The 25025-nt window shown below is 45.4% G+C and overlaps 1 protein-coding gene across 2 annotated transcripts in view; it reads right to left on the bottom strand.

The window, feature by feature from the left end:
* RNF34 (ring finger protein 34) overlaps positions 1-20465 on the bottom strand; it is a 53225-nt gene extending 32760 nt beyond the window's left edge. For both annotated transcript variants that reach the window (XM_073626638.1, XM_073626644.1), the window contains exons 1-2: positions 20313-20465; positions 4592-4801 (exon numbers count right to left, since the gene is read on the bottom strand). In XM_073626638.1, coding sequence (XP_073482739.1) covers positions 4592-4801; positions 20313-20318 — 216 coding nt within the window. In that variant the 5' untranslated portion in view covers positions 20319-20465. The remainder of the gene's footprint in view (positions 1-4591; positions 4802-20312) is intronic.
* Positions 20466-25025: the final 4560 nt, after the last annotated feature.

Here is a 25025-nt window from a genome sequence, read left to right as displayed (position 1 = left end):
TCGGCAGCATTCTTCCTCCTCCAAACACGGCGAGTTGAGCTGATGCCAAAGAGCTCGATTTTGATCTCATTTGACCTCAACACTTTCACCCAGTTCTCAAGTTCTCATCTGAATCATTTAGTTGTGCATTAGCAAACGTCAGACGGGCCTGTACATGTGCTTTCTTGAGCAGGAGGACCTTGTGAGCACTGCAGGATTTCAGTCCTTCACAGCATAGTGTTTTCTTGGTGACTATGGTCCCAGCTGTCTTGAGATCATTGACAAGATTCTCCCGTGTAGTCCTGGGCTGATTCCTCACTGTTGTCATGATCATGGTAACTCCACGAGGTGAGATCTTGCATGGAGCCCCAGACTGAGGGAGATTGACAGTTATTTTGTGTTTCTTCCATTTGCGAATAATTGTACCAACTGTTGTCACCCTCTCACCAAGCTGCTTGGCGATGGTCTTGTAGCCCATTTCAGCCTTGTGTAGGTCTACAATCTTGCAATCAGTGCCTACCACTGCCAGCAAGTGCCACCAATCAGTGCCCATTAGTGATGCCAGTCCGTGCTGGCTATCAGTCCTGCCTATCAGTTCTGTCCATCAATGCCCATTAGTGTTGCTTCTCAGTGCCACCCATCAATGCCCATCAGTACCGCCTATCCGTGCCCGCCTATCAGTGCCCACCAGTGCTGCCCATCAGTGCCCAGTGTTGCCAATCAGTGCCACCTATTAGTGACCATCAATGCTGCCTATCAGTGCTCATCAATGCCACATATCAGTGTCCATAAGTCCGGCATGTTAGTGCGTCCTCATCAGTGCCACCTAACCAGTGCCTATAAGTGTCACCTCATCAATGCCCACCAGTTCAGCCTATCAGTGCCGCCTTTATCAGCGCACATCAGTGAAGGAGAAAAATTACTTAATTACAAAATTTACTGACAGAAAGTAAAAAAAACATTTTTCAAATATTTTGGTCTTTTTTTTTTTGTAAAAAATAAAAAACTCTGCAGTGATTAAATACCACCAAAAGAAAGATCTATTTGTGTGAAGAAAATTATAAAAATTTCATCTGGGTACAGTGTAGCATGACCGCGCAATTGTCATTCAAAGTGCGATAGCGCTGAAAGCTGAAAAATGGCCTGGGCAGGAAGGGGGTTAAGTGCCCTGTAGGCAAGTGGTTAAAATATAAACCAATTTATAACTTTTTTGAAATGCGTTTTTCTGGATATTTTTGTTATTCTGTCCCTCACTGTTAAAATAAACCTACCATTAAAATTAAAGAAAGATAATTTCTTTGTCAGTGGGCAAACGTACAATATCAGCAGGGGATCAAATACTTTTTTCCCTCACTGTATATAGTGCCAAATTAGACAGAAGCCAATTAACCTACCAACATGTCTTTGGAATGTGGGAGGTAACAGGAGTACCTGAAGGTAACCCATGCAGGCACAGGGAGAACATGCAAACACCGTGCAGGTAGTGCCTTGGCTGGCATTTTTAACCGACGACCCTAGTGCAAGCCACTTACCTACTGTACTGCCTGCGATATCCAACGTATATCAAAAACCATATTTTTTGATAGAGTAGAAAAAGGCTAACACCTCTGTCAGGTTTTTTTTTCTTGGGATTTGTGTTGCATTCAAGAGATATGCCTTAACTTTCTGCTCTGGGGACAAAAATATGAAGCAAAATAAAATCTCCTTCTTAAAGCGGAGTTCCACCCAAAAATGGAACTTCTGCTTTAAAGAAGGTGACCCCCTGACATGCCACATTTGGCATGTCATTTGTTTGGGGGGGGGGGGGCGGAAAAACTCAAAAATGAGGGTTCCAGCTCCCACTTCCTCCCTGGGCTTCGAGGAGCTGGAACTCAGTCCACCTCTCCCCCCTCCCTCTGGGCAATCATCTGGGACACGTCACAGGTCTCAGATGATTGCCCGGCCAGTCACGGTGCAGCTCACGCATGCGCAGTGGGTGCCCGGTTGTGAAGCCACAGCCGGGCGCCCACAGTTACAATGCAGGCGCCGCAGAGAGGAGGGGGAGACGAGCAGGGCTTTGTACGCCTGCATCGCTGGACCTTGGGACAGGTAAGTGTCCCATTATTAAAAGTCAGCAGCTGCAGTATTTGTAGCTGCGGACTTTTAATTTTTTTTTAAGCAGAACTCCGCTTTAAGCTGGCCATACATGGGTCAAATTTCGTAAGAATTTTCTTTTAAAAATCATAACTAAGAATTTTCATTCAAACTTTGCACCATTAGTGGGCCACAGCAACGGCAGATTTTCGTGTGCCCATCGAATTTGAGTGTTCGGGCATGTTGGAAATATTATGAAAAACTAACGAATTTCTAATCAATGATGGAAGAATTGTGTGAGAAATATAATTGCAAAAGAAATGCACATGAGCTGTGACCTGGAAAAAAAAAGAAGATTCCCGGCCATGAAAATTCTTTTCTTTAGCAACACGAGGTGAAATTGAAGGCTTGGTTGGTCACTTCAAAATCAATGGTGGCACCATCGGATCACAAAATGTTTTTTCCTAACATCTTGTTCTGTTGACAACTGTAAACTTTTGGAATGTAGGGTCATTTCCCATCTCTATGACAATGGTTACCAGAACGAATAAAGAACATGAATCTCCTCAGCAGTGACACAGATAGCAATAAAATTCGGACAGAGGTTCAAACACTAGGGTCAATATGGGTATAAAAACAAAATCAATCTATAACCAAGAGTTTTCATTGTGGAGTGAGTGTCAGGACACACATTAATATGAAGAACTCCATATAGATGGTGTCCTTAGGAACACAGAAACACAGGACAGCATTATTAGCAAGAGTACAGTCAGTCTAATAGCAATCACATTTTGGTGTCAGAGTGAGACCGAGCTTCTTGGTACACCACTATCATAGGTGTGCACCAAGAACCTACTCCCATGGGTTCTAAACAAAGGGAAGATTCTGGTTCTCCAGGACAAATGGAGTGTCACAAGCACAACTACCACATATAAAGGCCCCAAAACCCATTCCACGTGTCAGCTTACATACTTTTACACCATCTGAAAATCTACCACTACAGTACGTAATTAGTTAACTCACCGGTGTTAAAATAGTCACTAAAGTATATGTAAACCCTCACATTGTAAAACTACCCATTCAGTTTAAAATAGAAATGAAAGGCAAAACATTTGGTTATACCGTAGATATAAAAACATTATAAATACCTTTTTCTTTCCCCTTTTTTTAATAAGTGATCATATTCCCTCTGTTCTCAGCTGCAGAAGAGCTGGGGAAGGAGAAATAGCAGCTCACTTATCTTCCCAGTGAATGGCTGCGTGGGGGGGGGGGTGTCAGGACACGTCTGATCATTGGAGGAGAGCAGGCACAGGAACTGATCACACTGTGCTCTCATTACAATCAAATGGCCACCTCTAACAGACCTTCGCAGCAAGGAGCACATGGAGGGGAGATGCATGTCAAACAGAACCAAATAAATTCCCAGCTCAACCTACCGACCAGCCTGCAACCAACCAAATCATTCTGTCTAATGCCCTGTACACACGGTCGCACATTGATCGGACATTCTGACATCAAAATCCATGGATTTTTTCCGACGGATTTTGGCTCAAACTTGTCTTGCATACACATGGTCACACAAGTTGTCGGAAAATCAGATTGTTCTGAACGCGGTGACGTAAAACACGTACGTCGGGACTATAAACGGGGCACTAGCCAATAGCTTTCGTCTCTTAATTTATTCTGAGCATGCATGGCACTTTGTGCGTCGGATTTCTGTACACACGATCGGAATTTCCGACAACGGATTTTGTTGTCGGAAAAATTTATAGCAAGCTCTCAAACTTTGTGTGTCGGAAATTCCTATGGAAAATGTGTGATAGAGCCCACACACGGTCGGAATTTCCAACAACAAGGTCCTATCACACATTTTCCATCGGAAAATCCTATCGTGTGTACAGGGCATAATGGTATGCATTAAAAACAGGGGTTTCGTTTGCACACATTTGCAAATACATGCATAAGCTGCAGAGTCACTCCACGGCACCCCAGTATTATCTGCAGTCCTAACTCTATACATTTTTGAGAGCCTCCAAAGTAGAAGCACATGCATAAAAATGGATAGATAGAGGGCAGGTGAGCCTGGAGGGAACCTACCCCTCCTTAAAGGCACAGAGACGCACTGGACACTCAGGACATTGCACACTGTGCTCTTTTGCTTAGTGTGGCCAGTTTTTAGTTAGGAAAGCAGAGGGACTGGCAGGAACACCAGGGATTTCACATAAAGGAAGTAATACAATGACAACAGAGTCATTTTTCATACATGTACATGGTACAGCAGGCACTTATCAGGAATATGAAATGTTGGGTTTACATATTCTTCATATATATATATATATATATATAGATATATATATATATATAGATATATATATATATATATATATATATATATATAAATTGAGGTGAGAAATCATCTTTTATTGCATACCATCTTTATGGCAATATACTGTACACAAATCTCAGGTCCTTGACTGGCTGCAGTCAGTTCAAACAATGGCTCGGTGTACATGTCATTTTGCATCAAACATGAGCTTACCTTCTTTCTAAAAACAGAAAAGCCCAGGCCACATGCTTTACACACAATGGTGGAGGATGAAGACGGATATGGTGAAAAATCTGTGTTCTGTGCAAATCTAAAGGGACCTGCTCCACCTCCAAATGCTGACTGCTGCCCTCGCACAGCACCAGTGCCCATGACTTCATTCAGCAGCCCGCAGCAAGACGCCCACATGGAGCTGGCCCCCGCCTGCAACAGCCAAAGACAAAAACAGGTGGTTATTGACAAAACTGTACATGTACAACATTATAAATATTATATTGGTTACTTCAATTCATGTTACAAATTAGCACTGTGGAGAATGCATACTATCAGAAAATGTTAATTCAAGAAAATAAAAAATAGAATTTTTAGAATCCAGGTTATTAAATTATGTTTGGTAGTTTTGCACACTGGGTGACCCCGCCCCTTTGTTAAATTTAGTGCCCCCTTACTGTGTATACTGCTCTTCTTCTATCCTCTCCTTGCACACACTGCGCCCCCCTCGCCCCCAAAGAAGACCGTCACATAGTTGTTAATTTCCTCCTTTTTTTTAAAATCTGTGCCACCCACATGACTATACAGTCACACATGTAGGTGTATACACTGGGCTAAAATGACAGCCCACTCCCTCCCTCCTTCTCCATGCCCACTAAACAGCTAAACACAATGGGGGTGGATTATTACACGTTAACTGATGGAGGCTTCACCAAACTGTAATTCTAAGCACATAACAAATAGTAGACACAGCCTGGAGGGGTATGAAATAGGCAGAGATGGGCAGAACCTTAGATAGCCCACACCATGTTTTTTGCACAAAATTAGTAAACATCTGAGTTCAAATACATATTTGCATGACAATTTAAAACATTTGCCGTATTTGATATTGTGCATAGAAAAACTAAATGCAGGCACCATATTTAAAGGAGGGGTAAGCTGCAATACAATAAAATACAATAAAAAATTACAATACAATTTCAGATTTAGGTTTATATATTATCACAAACAGTATTGCATTTGGTAGGGTTGCACCGTTACCAGTTTTTTACTGGCAAGTATGAGTACCGATACTTTTTGGAAAAAACGGTGTGGGGTCCCCCCAAAATCCATGCCAGACCCCTATCCGAGCATGCAGCCCGGCCGGTCAGGAAAGGGGGTGGGGACGAGCAAGCGCCCCCCCCCCCTCCTGAACCGTACCAGGCCGCATGCCCTCAACATGGTGGGGTGCGTGCTTTGGGGGAGGGGGGCGCCCTGCGGGCCCCCCCACCCCAAAGCACCTTGTCCCCATGTTGATGAGGACAATGGCCTCTTCCCGACAACCCTGGCGGCTGGCCGTTAGGAAGAGGTCTGCGGGCGGGGGGCTTATCGGAATCCGGGAGCCCCCTTTAATAAGGGGGCCCCCAGATCCCCACCCCCCCACCCTATGTGAATGAGTATGGGGTACTGTGACGTCATAAGGGGGCGGGGTCACCGCCTATATAAGTCATTGCGGAGCGCTCCACACAGCATTACAGCGTCACGTCAACATTTGAAGAAGAGAAGAGGGGAGAAGACGACGAAGAAGACCGGGCCACTGCTAGTAAAAGAGCGGAATATAGCGGAGGAGCCCGGCAGAAGAACCGGAGAGCGGGAGAAGAGGCCAGAGAGAGTCGGAAGAAGACCCCGGAGCTGTCTAATAAATTACTTGAAAAACCTGTCTAGTGTGTTTTTGTTATTGACACTTTTTCCCTAGGTGAATGGGCAGGGGTACGATGTACCCCATACTCATTCACATAGGGTGGGGGGCCGGGATCTGGGGCCCCTCTATTAAAGGGGGCTCCCGGATTCCGATAAGCTCCCCGCCCGCAGACCCCAACAACCAACGACCAGGGTTGTCGGGAAGAGGCCCTTGTCCTCATCAACATGGGGACAAGGTGCTTTGGGGTGGGGGGGCCCGCAGGGCGCCCCCCCTTCCCCAAAGCACCCACCCCCCCATGTTGAGGGCATGCGGCCTGGTACGGTTCAAGAGGGGGGGCACTCGCTCGTCCCCACACCCTTTCCTGACCGGCCGAGCTGCGTGCTCGGATAGGGGTCTGGTATGGATTTTGGGGGGACCCCACGCCGTTTTTTCAGCGTAGGGGGTTCCCCTTAAAATCCATACCAGACCTAAGGGCCTGGTATGCCCCGCGACGAGGGGCTCGCAAGGTGTCAATCTCGCTGATAAAAGCGTCGAGATTGACTTCCTTTTCTAGTCCCGTCGTACCTGAGTCACGTTCAAAATGAACGGACTTGTTTGTGTGTGGGCAAGTCCGTTCATTTGGAAAGTCCACTGTAACTCCGTCGGGAAATAGGTCCGCCGGAAAGTCCGGTCGTGTGTAGGCAAGGCCGTCCATAGTCCGGGCGTGTGTAGGCAAGTCTGTTCGTAAAAAAAGTGCAGCAGAAGTCTGTCAAAAGTCCGTTGAAAAGTCCGTCGGACCAGTCCAGTTGATAAGTCCGACCATGTGTACGTTGCATTAGAGATGGTGTTGCTGGAGTCACGCATGTGTGGCAATCCTCTCAGACTGCCTTTCCTATGCACTTATTCATGGTTATTTTGTGGGTGTGGCACACAATCTAAAAGTAGAACTATAGGCAAAACTTTTTTTTGCATTTTGGAAAGAACAAAGGAGGGTTATAACCCATGTCATTTTTTTCCCCATCTGTGTCCCACTGCAGATTTATTTTCACTTCCTGTCTCAAAGCCAAACAGGAAGTGAGAAGAAATTACTGCAAATAAATAGAATTCCTTGGGGATCCCCAGGTCACCAGAACCAGTGTCCCCATTGGAAGATTTACCCTCTGTTACTTTTCTGGGGACAACCTGAAATGTGGGATTTTCTTTTACTTTCAATGATAATGGTAAACAGGACAAACAGAGAGGGGGAATATCCCTAACAGGGGTGCAGACAGCAGTAAAAACCTTACAGGTGTTCTAATCCCTCTGCACTCTATCCAAAACAAAACAAAAAAAGTTTTAGCTTTAGTTTTATACTTTAAATACACAAACTGAGCCGGCTTTTGTTGGTATGGTTAAAAGTGGGGGTTGGTTCCTAAATTTCATATTGAAAAATCGGATAACCAAAGTGTGTGAGCTACAGCAACACAGGGAATTTTGTCAAAATTGATGGCAAAATGAATGCAGCCTACCCAAAAATATTGGAGGAAAATTAGCATTTATCAGCCCAAAAGCTGTGCATAGAAGGTACTTTAAATTTTCTAACATGACAATGCTCCGAGCACAGATCATCCTTTCTCCTGGTATAGTGGATCAGGGATCTGACAGTTCTTTACACATTTTATGTCCCAAGGATATTTTTGTGTAGCATTACATTATTTCAGATTTTCAAAGAATCCGACCTGGAAAGTGTGCAGATGGAAGTTGCTGAGAGACATGCAACTTCAGAGGGTCTGGCATTTTTGTTTTAAAAACACCTTCATGTACAATATTTTTTGTCATAAACACTAAACTCATGAACACGCCTGGAACAAAAGCCTGCATCAAAGACTTCAGTGTGACATTTATAATCAGCTATTTCTCCAGCTAACCGTTTTCTGCATTTCTTTGTTGTCAACATTGCTATGATAAAAATAGGAAAGGCTCCTTGACACCACTTTAGATACATCTGATTATTTCCATGGAGCAATCAGCAGTCCCTTTGGAGAATAAAGTTGCCTCCCATAAAGCATAAGATGCACATCATATGACACCTAATAGAAAGCAACACTATACACAAACATGGAGGCTGTAAAACAGGTCTGCAGAAGTAGTAATAAACACAGAGCCTGCTAGATTGGTGCTGTAGAAGCCATAATCAGTTTAATACTAATGGACTTCACACTGCCTCTAGTGGCCTGCTGTCAAACTTTGCAAGAAACTAAAGCTTAAAAGGTTAAAAAGTTCACTTTTTAGAAAAGAAAAAAAAATGCGCATTTATTATTTTGGAGCTTGTAAAGCATTGCACCAGCAATCAGTAGTTTGCTGGTACCATGCAGGTCTCCTGCAGATCTGCCAGTGTATCTGTGTCTGCACATCCCAGGCAAGCAGATACAATCTGACAGGCAGAGAGAGAATGAACTACCAGTGTGCCCCACAGCGGCGTGGTAGTTCATTGAAAATTACAAGATGACAGGGGCAAGAGTTGCCGGACCTTGTAGTTTTCCATTCACAGGACACTGTGAATGAGTGATGCGCCTGGCTGGGTGGGGGTGGGGGGTGAAAGATCCCCGCTAGCTGTCAAATTGGGGGAATCCGGGAGGTGAGGGGGTCACTTGATGGCTGTGTTAGTTCTCTTTTTTAGGCTTTCTTTCCTTTATTTTCACCTGGTGATCCTGCCAGTAAGTCTGTTTTTCTGGTACAATGATTTTTATTGAAATATAAAAAAGAGAGAACAGTCGTAAGATTCCCACGCAGGGGATATGAACAATAGACACAATGTATAAATTCACGAAAAAAACACGGAAAAAAAAAATGTGCCAGGGAATGTAGGACTATTAACTATTATTATTAACTTACTATTAACCAACAATGATGTTCCGACCAGAGTGCCTGAGTCCTAGGGCTCAGGGGCTGGGGTGGGTGAGGGGAGCGGACCTGCCCGCTCATAATTAGCGTAAACAGGACCAAAATTAAACAAAAAAAGGGAATAAAAAAAAAAAATTCATTGAGGAAGAGGGTGAGAGAAAAGGGGGTAGTGGCAGGGTGATGAGTGGAGTGAGGAAAGAGAGGAAGTATAGTAAGAGAGGAAAGGGGGAGGCAAGCGAGGAAAGAAAGGGAAGTTCCCCCAGGCTGGTGAAGGTGCAAAGGGGTTGTAAACCCTCAAGGTTTTACACCTTAATGCATTAAGGTGAAAAACCTTCTGTAGTAGCAGCCCCCCCGTTTTACTTACCTGAACCCGATCATACCAGCAAAGGGGATGAGCACAGCAGCTCCAGCAGCTGTCTCGGTTCCTCATTGTATAAATTGATAGCAGCAGGGGCCATTGGCTCCCGGTCCTGCCAATCAAATCCAGTGACACAGGGGGCGGGGCCAAGTCCTGCTGTCTGTGTCAATGGATGCAGCAGCAGGACTCGGGAGCGCACCCGCACGAGTGCGGCTTTCCATGGGGGCACTCGAGTAGAGGAGGAGCCAGGAGCGCCGCTGGGGGACCCCAGAGGAGGAGGATCGGGCCTGCTCTGTGCACAAAACCTATGCACAGAGGAGGTAAGTGTAACATGTTTTTTATTTAGAAAAAAAAAACCAAAAAAAACCCCAAAAACCTTTGCAACCCCCTTAATAAGAGAGGCCTAAGTTGGTTGTGTCAGAAACCATGAAATCAGCCCGAGACAGAAGTACAGTTAAATCACACTTGTTTAATAATAAAAGTAAAAAGAACAAACATACTCAAAACATAGCCAAAGTTCAGTAACCGGAATGGATAGTAAGCCAAGCCAGGAGTCAGGGATCAAAGTAGTGGAACAGCAAGCAGGATCTGTAGCAAGAAGGGATGTGAGCAAAGCCAGTCTTTAAACAGGAACGCAGGAGATGGTTTCTTGTGATGTGACCAAGGCGAAGGCTCCTCTGGACTGGACAGCTTAAGTAGGCAGGACTGACGAGCAGGATCATCAACAGCTGGGTAACAATGGAGAGAGATGGAAGCTGGCAATCAGCCGACAGCTGAGCGGCCAGCTCAAAGAAGGAAGGGCTGAGCCCAGCCTTGACAGTCAGGTGCAGGGTTGGAAGACCGTATGACCACTACGGGGCCCACACCTTGGGAACGTAGCATGAGTGTCGTGGAGGGTACTGGTAATCTTTTCATTTATCATAAGGGTCTTCATTCACCTCTGCAAACAAAACAGCTAGCCTTTTTTAGGCCCTAGCTATTGCACACTTGGCTGTAATAAATGGGTAAGTGGCCAGTTTCTGCTGGTAGGAGAAGAGGCCCAGGATCAGACAATAGAACCAGGTTTGACATCCTTGTGGATAGATACATGGAAGAGAGTGAAGCGAGTGAACAGGAGTCCCAAGACCCTTGACCAAAATCCCCCAAGGCTGGGGCAGGCCCACCAAATATGGATTTTGGCTCTTTGCTGACCACTCCCCCGCAAGCATCTATCACCATAGGATGGGTTTGACCTAGCAATGCGAGCTGGGACCCAGTACCAGTGAAGGCTGCCTTCAGTGTGGCCGTGTTAATGGTGCACTTTACTATACCAGGCTTTGTTCCAATCTGCAAGGTCAATAGGGGATAAGTCTCGCTCCCACTTAAGCACATAGGATAGAAAGGCAGGAGCACTGCTAGTGTTGAAGGAGGAATATATCATAAAAATGATGACGGGGTCTCCTGGAGAGCGCAAGCAAGAGTGTTGGAAAGCTGTTTTTTGATATGGGAAAGTGTTGTGGAATCGAAGAAAAGTTATCCAGTGTCGCAGTTGAATATAGCAAAAAAATTCAACCAAGGGAGCTTTGTGGGTCTCTTGAATCTAAGTTCATGTAGGGAAGGTGCGAGATCCGAGGAAGTGTCGGACCCTTTGAGAACCTATGAGCGGACCACCACGAGAATACATGGGGTCGTTCAAGAGAGGGAGGAGAGGGAGAAATGGAGACATGAGCTTGCCGGAGTACCATACTAAGCCCCAAAGCTTCAGGCTATGTGCCATTAAAGGACTGACAGAAGGGGAATGCAGTTTAGGGGGAGCCACAGTAAGGCAGAGACGGGGACTGGCGCACAGTTGGGGATCTCCAAAAGGAACTGAGTGGGATGTCAGATGTAGCGTGGAACACCAAGCCCACCTCGCAACATGTGGGCATATTTCCTGTTGTTTTTCAATAAAACAAGCTCTCTTTTTCAATAAAACAAGCATTTACAGGGTTGAGAGAAACCATTTTTACTACAGACAGGGGTGCTTACAATGATTAGTTTTTATTTATTTATTCATTTATGTGAAACCTTTATCCCAAGAGGCACATAACCAGCTGCTGTAACCTCTGATAAAGTATTAGCTGGCGTTTGGCTTCAATTTGTTATTGTTTTTAAATCTGCTAGTACATCTAACAAATTGATAAAGCTACGACATCTAATGATTGGTTTTGGGTTTAATGCTTCTTTAACTCCAGCAGCCACACACCAATAAAGATACTTAAAGTGTAACTAAAGACAAAACTTTTTTTTTTAGTTTTGGATTGGGAATAGAGTGATTAGAACACCTATTAGGTTTTAATTGCTGTCTGTGCCCCCATTAGGGAGATTCACTCTCTGTATTTGGTCTGTTTATCATTATCATCAAAAGTGAAAAGAAAAAAAAATTCAAAATTTTGGGATAATATCAGAACACAAATGGAGTGGAAATTGTCCAATAGGGACACTAGTTCTGGTGACACACAAGGATTGCCTCACTTTAGAGGAATTTACTCTCACTTCCTGTTTTGGATATGGGACAGGAAGGGAAGGAAAATCTCCCCAATGGGACACAGATGGCATAAAGAAAAACACTCCCTAATGCCCTGTACACATGCCGTCGGAATAAACTCCGAAGGTTTCTCCGACGGAATTCCACTCAAGCGGTCTTGCCTACACGTGGTCACACAAAAGTCTGACCGTCCAGAACGCGGTGACGTACAACACGTACGACAGGACTAGAAAAAGGAAGTGCAATAGCTAGTAGCCAATAGCTTCCGTCTCGTACTTGCTTCAGAGCATGCGTCGTTTTTGGTCCGTCGGAACAGCGTACAGACGAGCAGTTTTCCCGATAGGAATTGGTTCTGTCGGAAATATTTAGAACATGTTCCATTTCTAGGACTGTCAGAATTTAAAAAAAAAAAAGTCAGATGAGGCACACACACGATCGGAACAGACGATGAAAAGCTTCCGTCGGACTTTTTCTGTCGGACATTCCGCTCATGTGTACACGGCATTACTCTATCCAAAATGGAAAAAAAAAAAAGTTGATTTTACGTACACTTATATAATTTTCCCCACATATTTGTTCTTTTACCCAAATAGTCTTAAAGTGGTAGTAAAGTCTTTTTTTTTATTTGTACCTACAGGTAAGCCTTTAATAAGGCTTACCTGTACGTACAGTGACAATCTTCTAAACTTGCACTGTTTAGGAGATATTCACACTGCATGCAGCCGATGACATCAACGGCACATGCGTTCTGAAGAGACGGCATACCCGAGCCATCCCTTCAGAACTCCGTGGCTCCCACCCGGGAGTGACGTCTTTGCGTTTCGGCCAATTGGACGGCTGGAGCACTCGAACCCGGAAGGAAAACCGAGTGAAGATGGAAGCCCAGGCAGTGGTGACAGCGCCGTTGGAGGGCTTAATTCTAAGGTAAGTATTTTATAATGTGCGATGCATACTAGCTGTAAAAAAACTCCCTGATCTCTCCACTTCCTGTGAACCCCTCTCTGCGCTGACCACGAAAATTAGGGCTGCTGAGCCCTGACCACCGTGGTCAGAGTACATCCCTTCGTCATCTGCAGTCCTGCTCTGTTCTCCTCTCCTTTCTCTCCCTCACCCCTTCCTCCCTGCCTTTCAGCTCTGTGTGTCTCTGTAACACTTTAAAGTGTTAGTTCACCTTTACAAAGAGAGTTTAAATGGTGGAATAACATCAGAAATAGAGTTAAATAATGAACACAGGGTTTGTTTTTTCTGAGAAAATTGGGTTATACTCCCATATCAGGAGCAATTGGACACTGGCAAACAAACAAATATTGGCTAGCCAGATATACTGTAACTCTTCCCACTACAATCTTGCTTCAGCTTTGCAGAAAAGCAATACAACCAGTAGATCACAACACAGACGGATGGGACTGATGTTATAACAGATTTTACAGTAAATACAAAAATCCTGTTTTCATTCTTGTTCATTAAAGTAGTTAGATTTGAATTATTCAGAGACAATGTAAAGCAGTCCACTGACGGGTGGTCAAAAGTCACAAAACACAAACAGGTCCACATAACAAAACAGTAAAAATGGGGGCAGCTTCCTGTAGAACCTTACGCTTGAAACTGACATCAGATGAGGCCTGAATATCTCCAGTACCCGGTAAAACTTAGAAGACATACTGTATGTAAAGAAGGCCAGGTGGCGCCCTTGTAAATCTGGGAAACAGGTGCTCGATGCTTAACTGCTTAGGAATCAAAGGTCCAGTAGAGTGCATCTTTGTAGGAAAGGGCGTGACCTTGTCATTAAAATGGATGTAAAGGCTGAAGGTTTTTTACCTCCCTAATACTCACCTGAGCCCCCTCTCGATCCAGCGATGTGCATGGGAGCCTCAGCTGCCCCAGGTCTCTCTCTTCATTGGCTGAGACATGGCAGCGGGAACGATTAGCTCCCACTGCTGTCAATCACAGCCAGTGAGCCAATGAGGAGAGCAGGGGTGGGGCTGAGCCACAGCTCTATGGGTTTTATTAGACGCATAGAGCAGGCCCCAGAAAGTGAGCGCACATATCTGTGCTGCTATAGCAAGCGGCTTGCTATTGGGGCACTGGTCAAGGGGGAGGACCAGAAGCACTGGTGGGGGACCCGAGAAGAAGAGGATCTGCAAAACCATTACACAGAGCAGGTAGGTAAGACATATTTGTTATTTTAAAAAACAATATATGCCTTTAATATCACTTTAAGGCCATATGCTTGTAGAATGATCTGTTTTGAGCCACCAAGAGGCTTGTTCACCTTTGCAGGCTCCATCAAAAATGACAAAATAAAAGGGTCAGTTTTTCTAATAGAAGCAGTGACTGAAAGGTAAGCCTGCACAGCACATACTACATCCAGACAGTGAAGGGAAATGTCCAAATGATATACTGGAGCTGAAGAGAACAAATGAAGCACAATGTCCTGGTTGAGGTAAAAGGCTAAAACCACCTTGTGTAAGACCAGATAGGGTGTGATGGTAGAGTCAAGTGAAGCAACCTGGTGAATTAGGGTAGAAAGGGGGAATATCCTTGATGTGTACAAAAGGCAGTCTTTGAAGAGACCAGAGCACCAGATTAAAATCTCACAGGGTCACAGTTGACTTTACAGTAGACGTCACATGAGAGACATCCTGTACAAACACCTTGACCAATGAATGGGAGGCTAACAGACTTTGAAATAAAACTGAGGGACGAGATTTGCCACTTGATGTTACAGAGGGCCAAATCCTGATCTAGGACCTATTGCAGAACGGCCAGGATTCTTTTCTCTGGCTATCTCTTGGGGTGAAATCTTCCTTCCCCGTATCATGCAAAGTAAGCCTTTCATGTGCGATGGTAGACCTTGTGGGAGGTAAACTTCCTAGATTTTATCAACGTAGGAATTAAAGAATCAGAGAGACCCTTTCTCTCAAGACCTGGGTTTCAACAGCCGAGCCTTTAAAGCCAATGACCATGAAGCAGGGTGGTAAACCGGTCCTTGGGATAAGAGATCTGGTCAAACTGGAAGAGCCCACTGGGTGTTTGCCAGTATTCTGATCAGGTCAGAGTACCACATCTAAATGGGCCAGTTCACAGCTATGAGTATCACCAGAATGTCCTCCATCTAACTCCAGCAACACAGAAAAGGAAGGAGTTTCAGAGGAGGAAAGATGTAGATCAGGATGTACTGATCCCATGGAGACATCAGAGCATCCACTGCTTCCACCAAAGGATCTCTGCATCTGTAGACACCTGTCCAACCTGGAGGCCATGAGGTTCACATCCTGTGACAGAGGTCTTGAAAAATTTTCCTGGTGTAGGACTATTCCTCCAGGTCCAGGCAATGCTGGATGAGGTATTCTGCCTGCCAACAGTCCAAGACTTGAATGTGAATGCCGGATGAGGCTAGAACGTGGATTTCTGTCCAGACTAGAATCCATTCTATCTTTCTCCAAGACAGTGGAAGGAAAGATTTTCCCAACTTCAGAGCTGGATTCCTGATCTACCAGACCAGAGATATCCAAGTCTTTGGTGTCAGAAAAGGGTTGCTTTGTCAAGACACTGAGCCAAATTAACCTAAGACAAGAGAATGTTGTGGTGTAGAGATCTGGGGTGGAACTGAGCAAATGGCACTGCCTGCCATTAAGCCCAGAACTCTCATGCAGAAACACACAGGTGGATGACTCTGGGACTGTATAGTTTAAGTCTGTGAGCGGAAGTTCAAAAGCTTTTCTTGGCAAAAAAAAACTCTAGTATGGGCTATATCTAGGATGAGAAACCAGGTTCTAGTATACTTTTCCCAACGCATACGTCCCTGTAAAAATGTAAATGGATGCTGCAGCAACCATCGGCAGGAAACAAAGACAATCAGCACGAAAGAATGTCACCAGCACAAAACGATCTCCAAAATGGGTCCAAAGCTTCAATCAGCGATCACATCATTACAGCAGAAGCAATATTTCAGAGCCTCTCAGGACCCCTTTATCAGGCATGCCTAATGAAGGAGTCCTGCAAGGCACTGAAATGTTGCTTCTGCTGTATTGATGTGATCATTGATTAAAAGCGTTGGACCCATACTGGAGATCTATGGTATGGTGGGGACATTCTTTCACTAGGATGGGAGCCAGATACTCCAAGCAATGTGTCAGATCCAGCGCTAACATTTGAAGGTTCAGGATCCAACAAAACCTTTAAGGTCTGAACTATCCACAAGATACTGTTGGCAATGGTCAGTATTTGTTTGGGGGAAGAAAGACAAGGTGAAGGCCACAGGTGGGTTTGCATTAGAGTTAACCTGCTGACTTGCCCATTAACGGAAAGGACACAACCACCCCACGTCCTGCAAGGTCTTATGGTGACAGACTGATCTCAATGACAGACTGCTGCACCATAGGAATAAATGCAATTTGTCAAAGTATGCTCAGACTTGCACCAGCCAAGAGAGTTTTCAGCAATGGCTGTGAGGTTTCCCAGTGGCCACACAGCGTAGATCTGCCATGATCATGGGCAGGTAAGTATAGGATCTGGGAGGGAGGTAAGCAAGACCTCACATACACAAACCTTTTACATTTAACACAGAAAAAAAAAATCAGTAAGTGTAAACAAACGTTGTACTTCCTTGATCCATTTTGCCTGCGATTAATGTACTTGTTTTTACGCGCATTCAGCTGCTTAAAGTGGTTGTAACCCTTACTCAATATAAGTACATTTTTCAATGTGGAAAGGTTAGCCTGTATAAACTATAAGTTGCTTCTTAAAAAACAAAGAAGCCCCCCCCCCCCCCAAAAAACCCTTTCCTTTGTCGCTTTCTCCGGGTTCAATAGTGCCGGTCATGTGATCACTGTAGCTTCTACAACAATGCACAGACCTGCTGTTGGGCATGTCCGATGTTGAGGGCATTGCATCATTACAGGAAGTGATGTTGCCTCTGAGCGTCTGCGTTTCCATGAGAATGGAACGCCATCCAGCCCGCCGCCAAATCTCACCTCCTCCTTCCCAGCCAAGTGGTGTGGCTGTGTTCTGACTGTAATCTTGCATAGCACGCCTGTATCTTCAAAATGATGACACAAGATGTAAACTGACCACGCTAGCATGGACCAGCAGCCATGCTAGCGTGGTCAGTTTACTCTAAGAAGGGGCACAGGCAGGATCAACCAGGTAAAACAAGACATCAGCAGGCATAAATGTATTAATGACATGACAGATCACATTTAAAACACATTAAAGAGACCAAACAAGTAGAAATGTATGGAGGAATCCTCCCCACTGTGCCATTGCATTCTGATAGTGGGACTTCTCTGCTCTCAAAATAGACTGATCAATGGCTGCAGCCACTGGAGTTCTCCAACAAGACCATTCAACAGAAGGCTTAACAGCTTAAAGGCCAAGTTCACCTTTGGAACATGTTACATGTTCCACCTGTACTAAGGATGGACCATGTAACATGTTCCAGCTCCTGCCTCATCTCCCCTCTCCCTGTGACAGCAGGTGGGAAATCTTCTCCCCGTACCCGCTGTCACAATTTAAAAACAGCACAGAGTTCTGTAAATGAATGAACTACAAGTGCCGCCGTCCACCGTGGCCGACAAGTTGTAGTTCTCAGTGAACTGAGGGTGCTGGTGAGCTTTCTCATAGTTCATGGTTTCTTCCTGCAATTTAGTAACTGCCCACCTGTATCAGAAGTACAGGCAGACGGTGTGCTGAGAGTCTGCCGAATCTTGGCATTGCACCCCTGATCTACTGATCGCAGGTGCAATGCTTTACAGGCTCCAGTGTAAAAAAATAATCAATGCACATTTTGTTTTACCTGCAAAAACATGTGCAGTTGTTCATTAATAATATATAATAATACTTTAACTGTGTATCCAAGAATGCCACACAAATGTGTAACATTATATTTGTTTTTTAGCATGTTCTCTTTAAAAAGACCCTCTCACCACCTGTTACCCTGACAACCTGTATTAAATGTGCTTATATCAGTGCTGCAGTAATTTCAGATCCACTATGCAAAGACATCAGTGTTGCAATTCTGCCAAAATACCAACATCGGGTCCTAAAATTTCTGAGCTGACTGCAGCCGTCCTATTACTCCTCCCATACATAATCACAGTACTTAGGAGCCAGAGCTGTGGATGGCCTAGAAGTCTGATGATTCCATGTTTCCAATCAGCCCCGAAAAAACTGAATGGTTCCCCCCATCCATGCACTGATCATTTCATTATTTATCACAGGTAATATAGTGCCGTCAACTTACGCAGCGCTTTACTTATATATTATACATTCACATCAGTCCCTGCCCTTAAGGAGCTTACAATCTAAGGACCCTAACTCACATTCACACATACACATACTAATGCCAATTTAGACAGGAGCCAATTAGCCTACCAGCATGTCTTTGGAGTGTAGGAGGAAATCAGAGTACCCGGAGGAAACCCACACAGGCACAGAGAGAACATGCAAACTCTGTGCAGATAGTGCCATAGTTGGGATGCAAACCGACAACCCTAGTGGTGACAGGCAGAAGTGCTAACCACTTAGCTATCGTGCTGCCCTGATCCGTTTCTTTTCCAATCAGCCCCAAAAAACTGAACGCATTCCCCCGTCCACAGAAGCAAGGTGTATGGAGAAATCCTCCCCGCTGAGCTACTGTATAATGACAGAGAGGACTCTCTGCTATCAGAATACACTTATCCAACAAACATTTTTCAAAATGGCAATGAGAAGAAGACCAGGCATGGCCACAGACTGCCGAACAGCATGCTCTGAGGACTCAGGGTACAGTAAGATCGGCTTGCTCCTCATTTTACAAGATATTCAGATACTGAAGATTATCCGAAGTGCATGGACTTGGCACTATTGATAATGCAGGAGCCGTACCTGCTATACACAAGCTTTTCCCTCTCCCTCTCTCCATTTATACTGCAGCAGTATATCAGCACTATGGATGGCATGCAATGAACAGTGTATTTTATCCCACTAGTGTTTTCACATCGGCTTTTCTGCTCACAATACTGCCAGCTACATACTGGCTTTACCAACTATCATCTGTCAAGTGCGATTTAATGCTTGGCCATATACAGGACTTTGCGGCCCAGGCTGCTGCATGAATTAAGGGCTATTAGCTCTATTTACCCAAGTGTTGCATAGGTATGTGATCTATGCAGTAGGAGAATAAGGAGGACCCCCGGGGAGGTTTGTGTGAGCTACACACTTCAATACTATGTTGCATTGCACCGATCTGTGTATTTCACATAGATACATTTTAGTACGGATGTTTTTTTTTTTAAATCTGATTCTTTTTATTAACAAAATGAAAAACATTTCCAATGAACAAAAAAGAAAAAATAACATATGATGTTGTAGAGGACATAGAATTGTTTTGGTGATGTAACATAGGTTGTGATATACTGTGTTGTTACTATTACTATACTCATTATTTAATTGATACATTAAATACATGCTTTTACACCTACTCAAATAATCCTAGTTTTTTTTATGTCATTAACTGCTTGGTCACTCCCTGTGGGAGCTTTATACTGTAAGGGGGTGTCTGCGTCTTTTCTTTTTTGTATATGGCAACAGATGGGTGGAGATTCAGACGGTCCCTGCTGAACCAGACGAATTTCGATCCATCTGAGGTTCTGTTATCTATGAGCATAATGGTGCCAAGATCTGTACTGCCAACCTGTGTTTATCGAGCGATGACTGGTTCTCTTTAAATGACAAAGTAGCCATTGCTGATTAGATATAAACATATGTGTGTGTGTGTGTGTGTATATATTTGTGTGTATATATGCATCTATATATTTGTGTGTATATATATATCTATATATTTGTGTGTGTGTGTGTATATATATATCTATATATTTGTGTGTGTTTGTGTGTGTGTGTCCATATATATATATTTGTGTGTATATATATATATATATATCTATATATTTGTGTGTGTGTGTGTGTGTGTGTGTGTGTGTGTGTGTGTGTGTATATATATACATATACACACACACACACACATTTGTTTTTGAGTGTATCATATATAGATAGAGATGGAGAGATATTTGTGTGTCTATGTGTACACAACACACACACACACAATCATGTCATACATGGACTTGCTCAGTACAGACAGCTCAGTCCCTATTGGTAGCAGATGGGTGTCTGTAATGAGCTGTGCCCGGCCTGATTCTGGAGTCACACTTGGAGATGACATATGTAACAACATGACAACACACAGCCTGCGCCGGTCCTTATCATCATCATCCTCTTCCTCCTCCTCCTCCTCCTCATCACAGAAGCCCCTGCACATCTCCTCCAGCAGCCCCGTTACCTTCATGACCCCGTCCGCTCTTCTCTCTCCCTCCGCCCCGACCTCTGACAGACAACCATCAGTCGCCGCCGCCGCCGCTAATGTAAATTCCAGTGATAGATGACATCACCGTCACGTGACCGGGCCTCTATGTGACATCACCGCGCCATGTGATCCCATGCCCTGGAAAGAGTGGGAAGCCTGAACTCGTAGGGAGGGTGCTCCTTGTGTGAGCTCCTCATGAGGCACCCTGGAGTGTGCCTGTAATGACCAGAGAAGGGGGAGTGCTCTCCTAGGAGCAGACAGACCCTTGTCAATGTCAGCAATGGCTACAGAAAGTAATGGTGTGTCAGTGGTCTGAGGGTGTCACTACCATGTACTGTGATAGCAAATACATTAGCCCCTTTAAAGCAGAACTAAGGCTAGGTTCACACTAGAAAGTGGTGTGGGAAATCCATGTTCTGTGCCAGTTTCCCACACCACATTCCAACCGCACTGCCCTTGTGATCTTCAGCGGTTGTGTTGGTCCCTTGGTGATTTTTACCTACCTATAATAAGTCTTTCCTGTAGGTAAAATAAATATCTCCTAGGACAGGGGTGTCCAATCTTTTTTCCAAGAGGGCCAGATTTGATGAATAGAACATGCTTGAGGGCCGACCATTTTGCCTGACATTCTTAAACCATTAAAATTTGGTCTAAGTGTGTCCATCCGAGCACTAATACACGGCCCAACAAGAATTCTCTTGCCTTTGTGCTGTGTGTGGTGAATAGATGAGCTTGGGCGTGTTATTTGGATATACCGGATTTAATCTGCTTATAACACGCACCTTCACTTTAAAAATGAAGTTTCAGGAAAAAAAATCTTAAATTTTAAATAAAGAACTGTGAAGCAAAATAAGGGTCAGTGCCCATCAATGCAGCCTAATCAGTGCCCATCTGCGGCCCCCACTCCATTGCCATGAATGTGGCCCCCACTGTATTGACATGAATGCAGCCCCCACCGTATTGACATGAATGCAGCCCCCACCGTATTGACATGAATGCAGCCCCCACCACATTAACATGAATGCAGCCCCCACCACATTAACATGAATGCAGCCCCCACCGTATTGACATGAATGCAGCCCCCACCGTATTGACATGAATGCAGCCCCCACCACATTCACATGAATGCAGCCCCCACCACATTCACATGAATGCAGCCCCCACCGTATTGACATGAATGCAGCCCCCACCGTATTGACATGAATGCAGCCCCCACCGTATTGACATGAATGCAGCCCCCACCGTATTGACATGAATGCAGCCCCCACCGTATTGACATGAATGCAGCCCCCACCACATTCACATGAATGCAGCCCCCACCGTATTGACATGAATGCAGCCCCCACCGTATTGACATGAATGCAGCCCCCACCGTATTGACATGAATGCAGCCCCCACCGTATTGACATGAATGCAGCCCCCACCACATTGACATGAATGCAGCCCCCACCGTATTGACATGAATGCAGCCCCCACCGTATTGACATGAATGCAGCCCCCACCGTATTGACATGAATGCAGCCCCCACCGTATTGACATGAATGCAGCCCCCACCACATTCACATGAATGCAGCCCCCACCGTATTGACATGAATGCAGCCCCCACCGTATTGACATGAATGCAGCCCCCACCGTATTGACATGAATGCAGCCCCCACCGTATTGACATGAATGCAGCCCCCACCGTATTGACATGAATGCAGCCCCCACCGTATTGACATGAATGCAGCCCCCACCGTATTGACATGAATGCAGCCCCCACAGTATTGACATGAATGCAGCCCCCACCACATTCACATGAATGCAGCCCCCACCGTATTGACATGAATGCAGCCCCCACCGTATTGACATGAATGCAGCCCCCACCACATTCACATGAATGCAGCCCCCACATTGACATGAATGCAGCCCCCACCACATTCACATGAATGCAGCCCCCACATTGACATGAATGCAGCCCCCACCACATTCACATGAATGCAGCCCCCACCACATTGACATAAATACGGCAGCCCCCACCACATTGACATGAATGCAGACTCACCATTGCTGTCAGTGCAGCCTGATTCATGTCCATCTGCAGCCTTGGAGGAGACAGGGAGGGGGCGGGACGAGCGCCAACAGATATACAGGAGAAATTCCTGTTTACACGGCGGCCTCTTTAATTGAAAGTCCCGCCTCCTATGATGGACAAAACAATTGTCCAATGGCAGCGCAGGAGACGGGACTTCCTTTTACACAGGACGCCGTGTAAACAGGAAATTCTCCTGTATCCTGTACGGCGCTTGTCCCGCCCCCTCCAAGGCAGCCAGCATATCTATCTTTTATGGCCCCCGGCGCTCGGGGATTCGTTGGGGGCCACAAAAGATATATATGTCAAAATTACCAGGCGGGCCGTCCGAAACCGGACCGCGGGCCGCGATTGGCCCGCGGGCCGGACTTTGGACATGCCTGTCCTAGGAGATCTTCACCCTGCATGCCGCCTCTGACATCAGCAGCACATGTGCTCTGAAGGTCTGGCTTACCGCGCCGGAACTTCAGAGCTTCTTGCTGGTTTTCTGTCAAAACAACCAAAATCTCCAACCACGTTACTTCTGGTGACTCTCCAGCGGTAATTGCAGATTTCGACGACTTGGCTGTTTTCACAGAACACTGGCAGCATATACACTACGGTACACGATATAATGAGCAAACATTGTTAGTCCACCCGCTAGTTACCAACAACATGGCAGCCTCCAAGGCGGTGACAGCTTTTTTATTCCATACCTGTGAAAACAGCCAACTCGTCGTGCACAGTAGTGTATACGCTGCCGGTGTTCTGTGAAATCAGTCAACTCATCGTGTACCTACCGTAGTGTATACGCTGCCGGTGTTCTGTGAAATCAGTCAACTCATCGTGTACCTACCGTAGTGTATACGCTGCCGGTGTTCTGTGAAAACAGCCAACTCATCGTGTACCTACCGTAGTGTATACGCTGCCGGTGTTCTGTGAAAACAGTCAACTCATCGTGTACCTACCGTAGTGTATACGCTGCCGGAGTTCTGTGAAAACAGTCAACTCATCGTGTACCTACCGTAGTGTATACGCTGCCGGTGTTCTGTGAAAACAGCCAACTCATCATGTACCTACGGTAGTGTATATGCTGCCGGTGTTCTGTGAAAACAGCCAACTCATCGTGTACCTACCATAGTGCATACGCTGCCGGTGTTCTGTGAAAACAGCCAACTCATCGTGTACCTACGGTAGTGTATACGCTGCCGGTGTTCTGTGAAAACAGCCAACTCATCGTGTACCTACGGTAGTGTATATGCTGCCGGTGTTCTGTGAAAACAGCCAACTCATCCTGTACGTATGGTAGTGTATATGCTGCCGATGCCAACCCATCGTGTACCTACCATAGTGTATACGCTGCCGGTGTTCTGTGAAAACAGCCAACTCATCGTGTACCTACGGTAGTGTATACGCTGCCGGTGCCAACTCATCGTGTACCTACCGTAGTGTATACGCTGCCGGTGTTCTGCGAAAACAGCCAACTCATCGTGTACCTACCGTAGTGTATACGCTGCCGGTGTTCTGTGAAAACAGTCAACTCATCGTGTACCTACGGTAGTGTATACGCTGCCGGTGTTCTGCGAAAACAGTCAACTAATCGTGTACCTACCGTAGTGTATATGCTGCCAGTGTTCTGTGAAAACAGTCAACTCATCGTGTACCTACCGTAGTGTATATGCTGCCGGTGTTCTGCGAAAACAGTCAACTCATTGTGTACCTACCGTAGTGTATATGCTGCCGGTGTTCTGCGAAAACAGTCAACTAATCGTGTACCTACCGTAGTGTATATGCTGCCGGTGTTCTGTGAAAACAGTCAACTCATCGTGTACCTACCGTAGTGTATACGCTGCCGGTGTTCTGTGAATACAGTCAACTCATCATGTACCTACCGTAGTGTATACGCTGCCGGTGTTCTGCGAAAACAGCCAACTCATCGTGTACCTACCGAAGTGTATGCGCTGCCGGTGTTCTGCGAAAACAGTCAACTAATTGTGTACCTACCGTAGTGTATATGCTGCCGGTGTTCTGTGAAAACAGCCAACTCATCGTGTACCTACCGTAGTGTATACGCTGCTGGTGTTCTGTGAAAACAGTCAACTCATCATGTACCTACCATAGTGTATACGCTGCCGGTGTTCTGTGAAAACAGCCAACTCATCGTGTACCTACCATAGTGTATACGCTGCCGGTGTTCTGTGAAAACAGCCAAGTCATTGTGTATACCTACCGTAGTGTATACGCTGCCGGTGTTCTGTGAAAACAGCCAACTCATCGTGTACCTACGGTAGTGTATACGCTGCCGGTGTTCTGTGAAAACAGCCAACTCATCGTGTACCTACCGTAGTGTATACGCTGCCGGTGTTCTGTGAAAACAGCCAACTCATCGTGTACCTACGGTAGTGTATACGCTGCCGGTGTTCTGTGAAAACAGCCAACTCATCGTGTACCTACCATAGTGTATACGTTGCCGGTGTTCTGTGAAAACAGCCAACTCATCGTGTACCTACGGTAGTGTATATGCTGCCGGTGTTCTGTGAAAACAGCCAACTCATCGTGTACCTACGGTAGTGTATATGCTGCCGGTGTTCTGTGAAAACAGCCAACTCATCGTGTACCTACGGTAGTGTATATGCTGC

Source organism: Aquarana catesbeiana, linkage group LG01 (assembly GCF_042186555.1).
Source record: "Aquarana catesbeiana isolate 2022-GZ linkage group LG01, ASM4218655v1, whole genome shotgun sequence".
NCBI lineage: Eukaryota > Metazoa > Chordata > Amphibia > Anura > Ranidae > Aquarana > Aquarana catesbeiana.
This window is presented reverse-complemented; position numbering and strand designations above follow the sequence as displayed.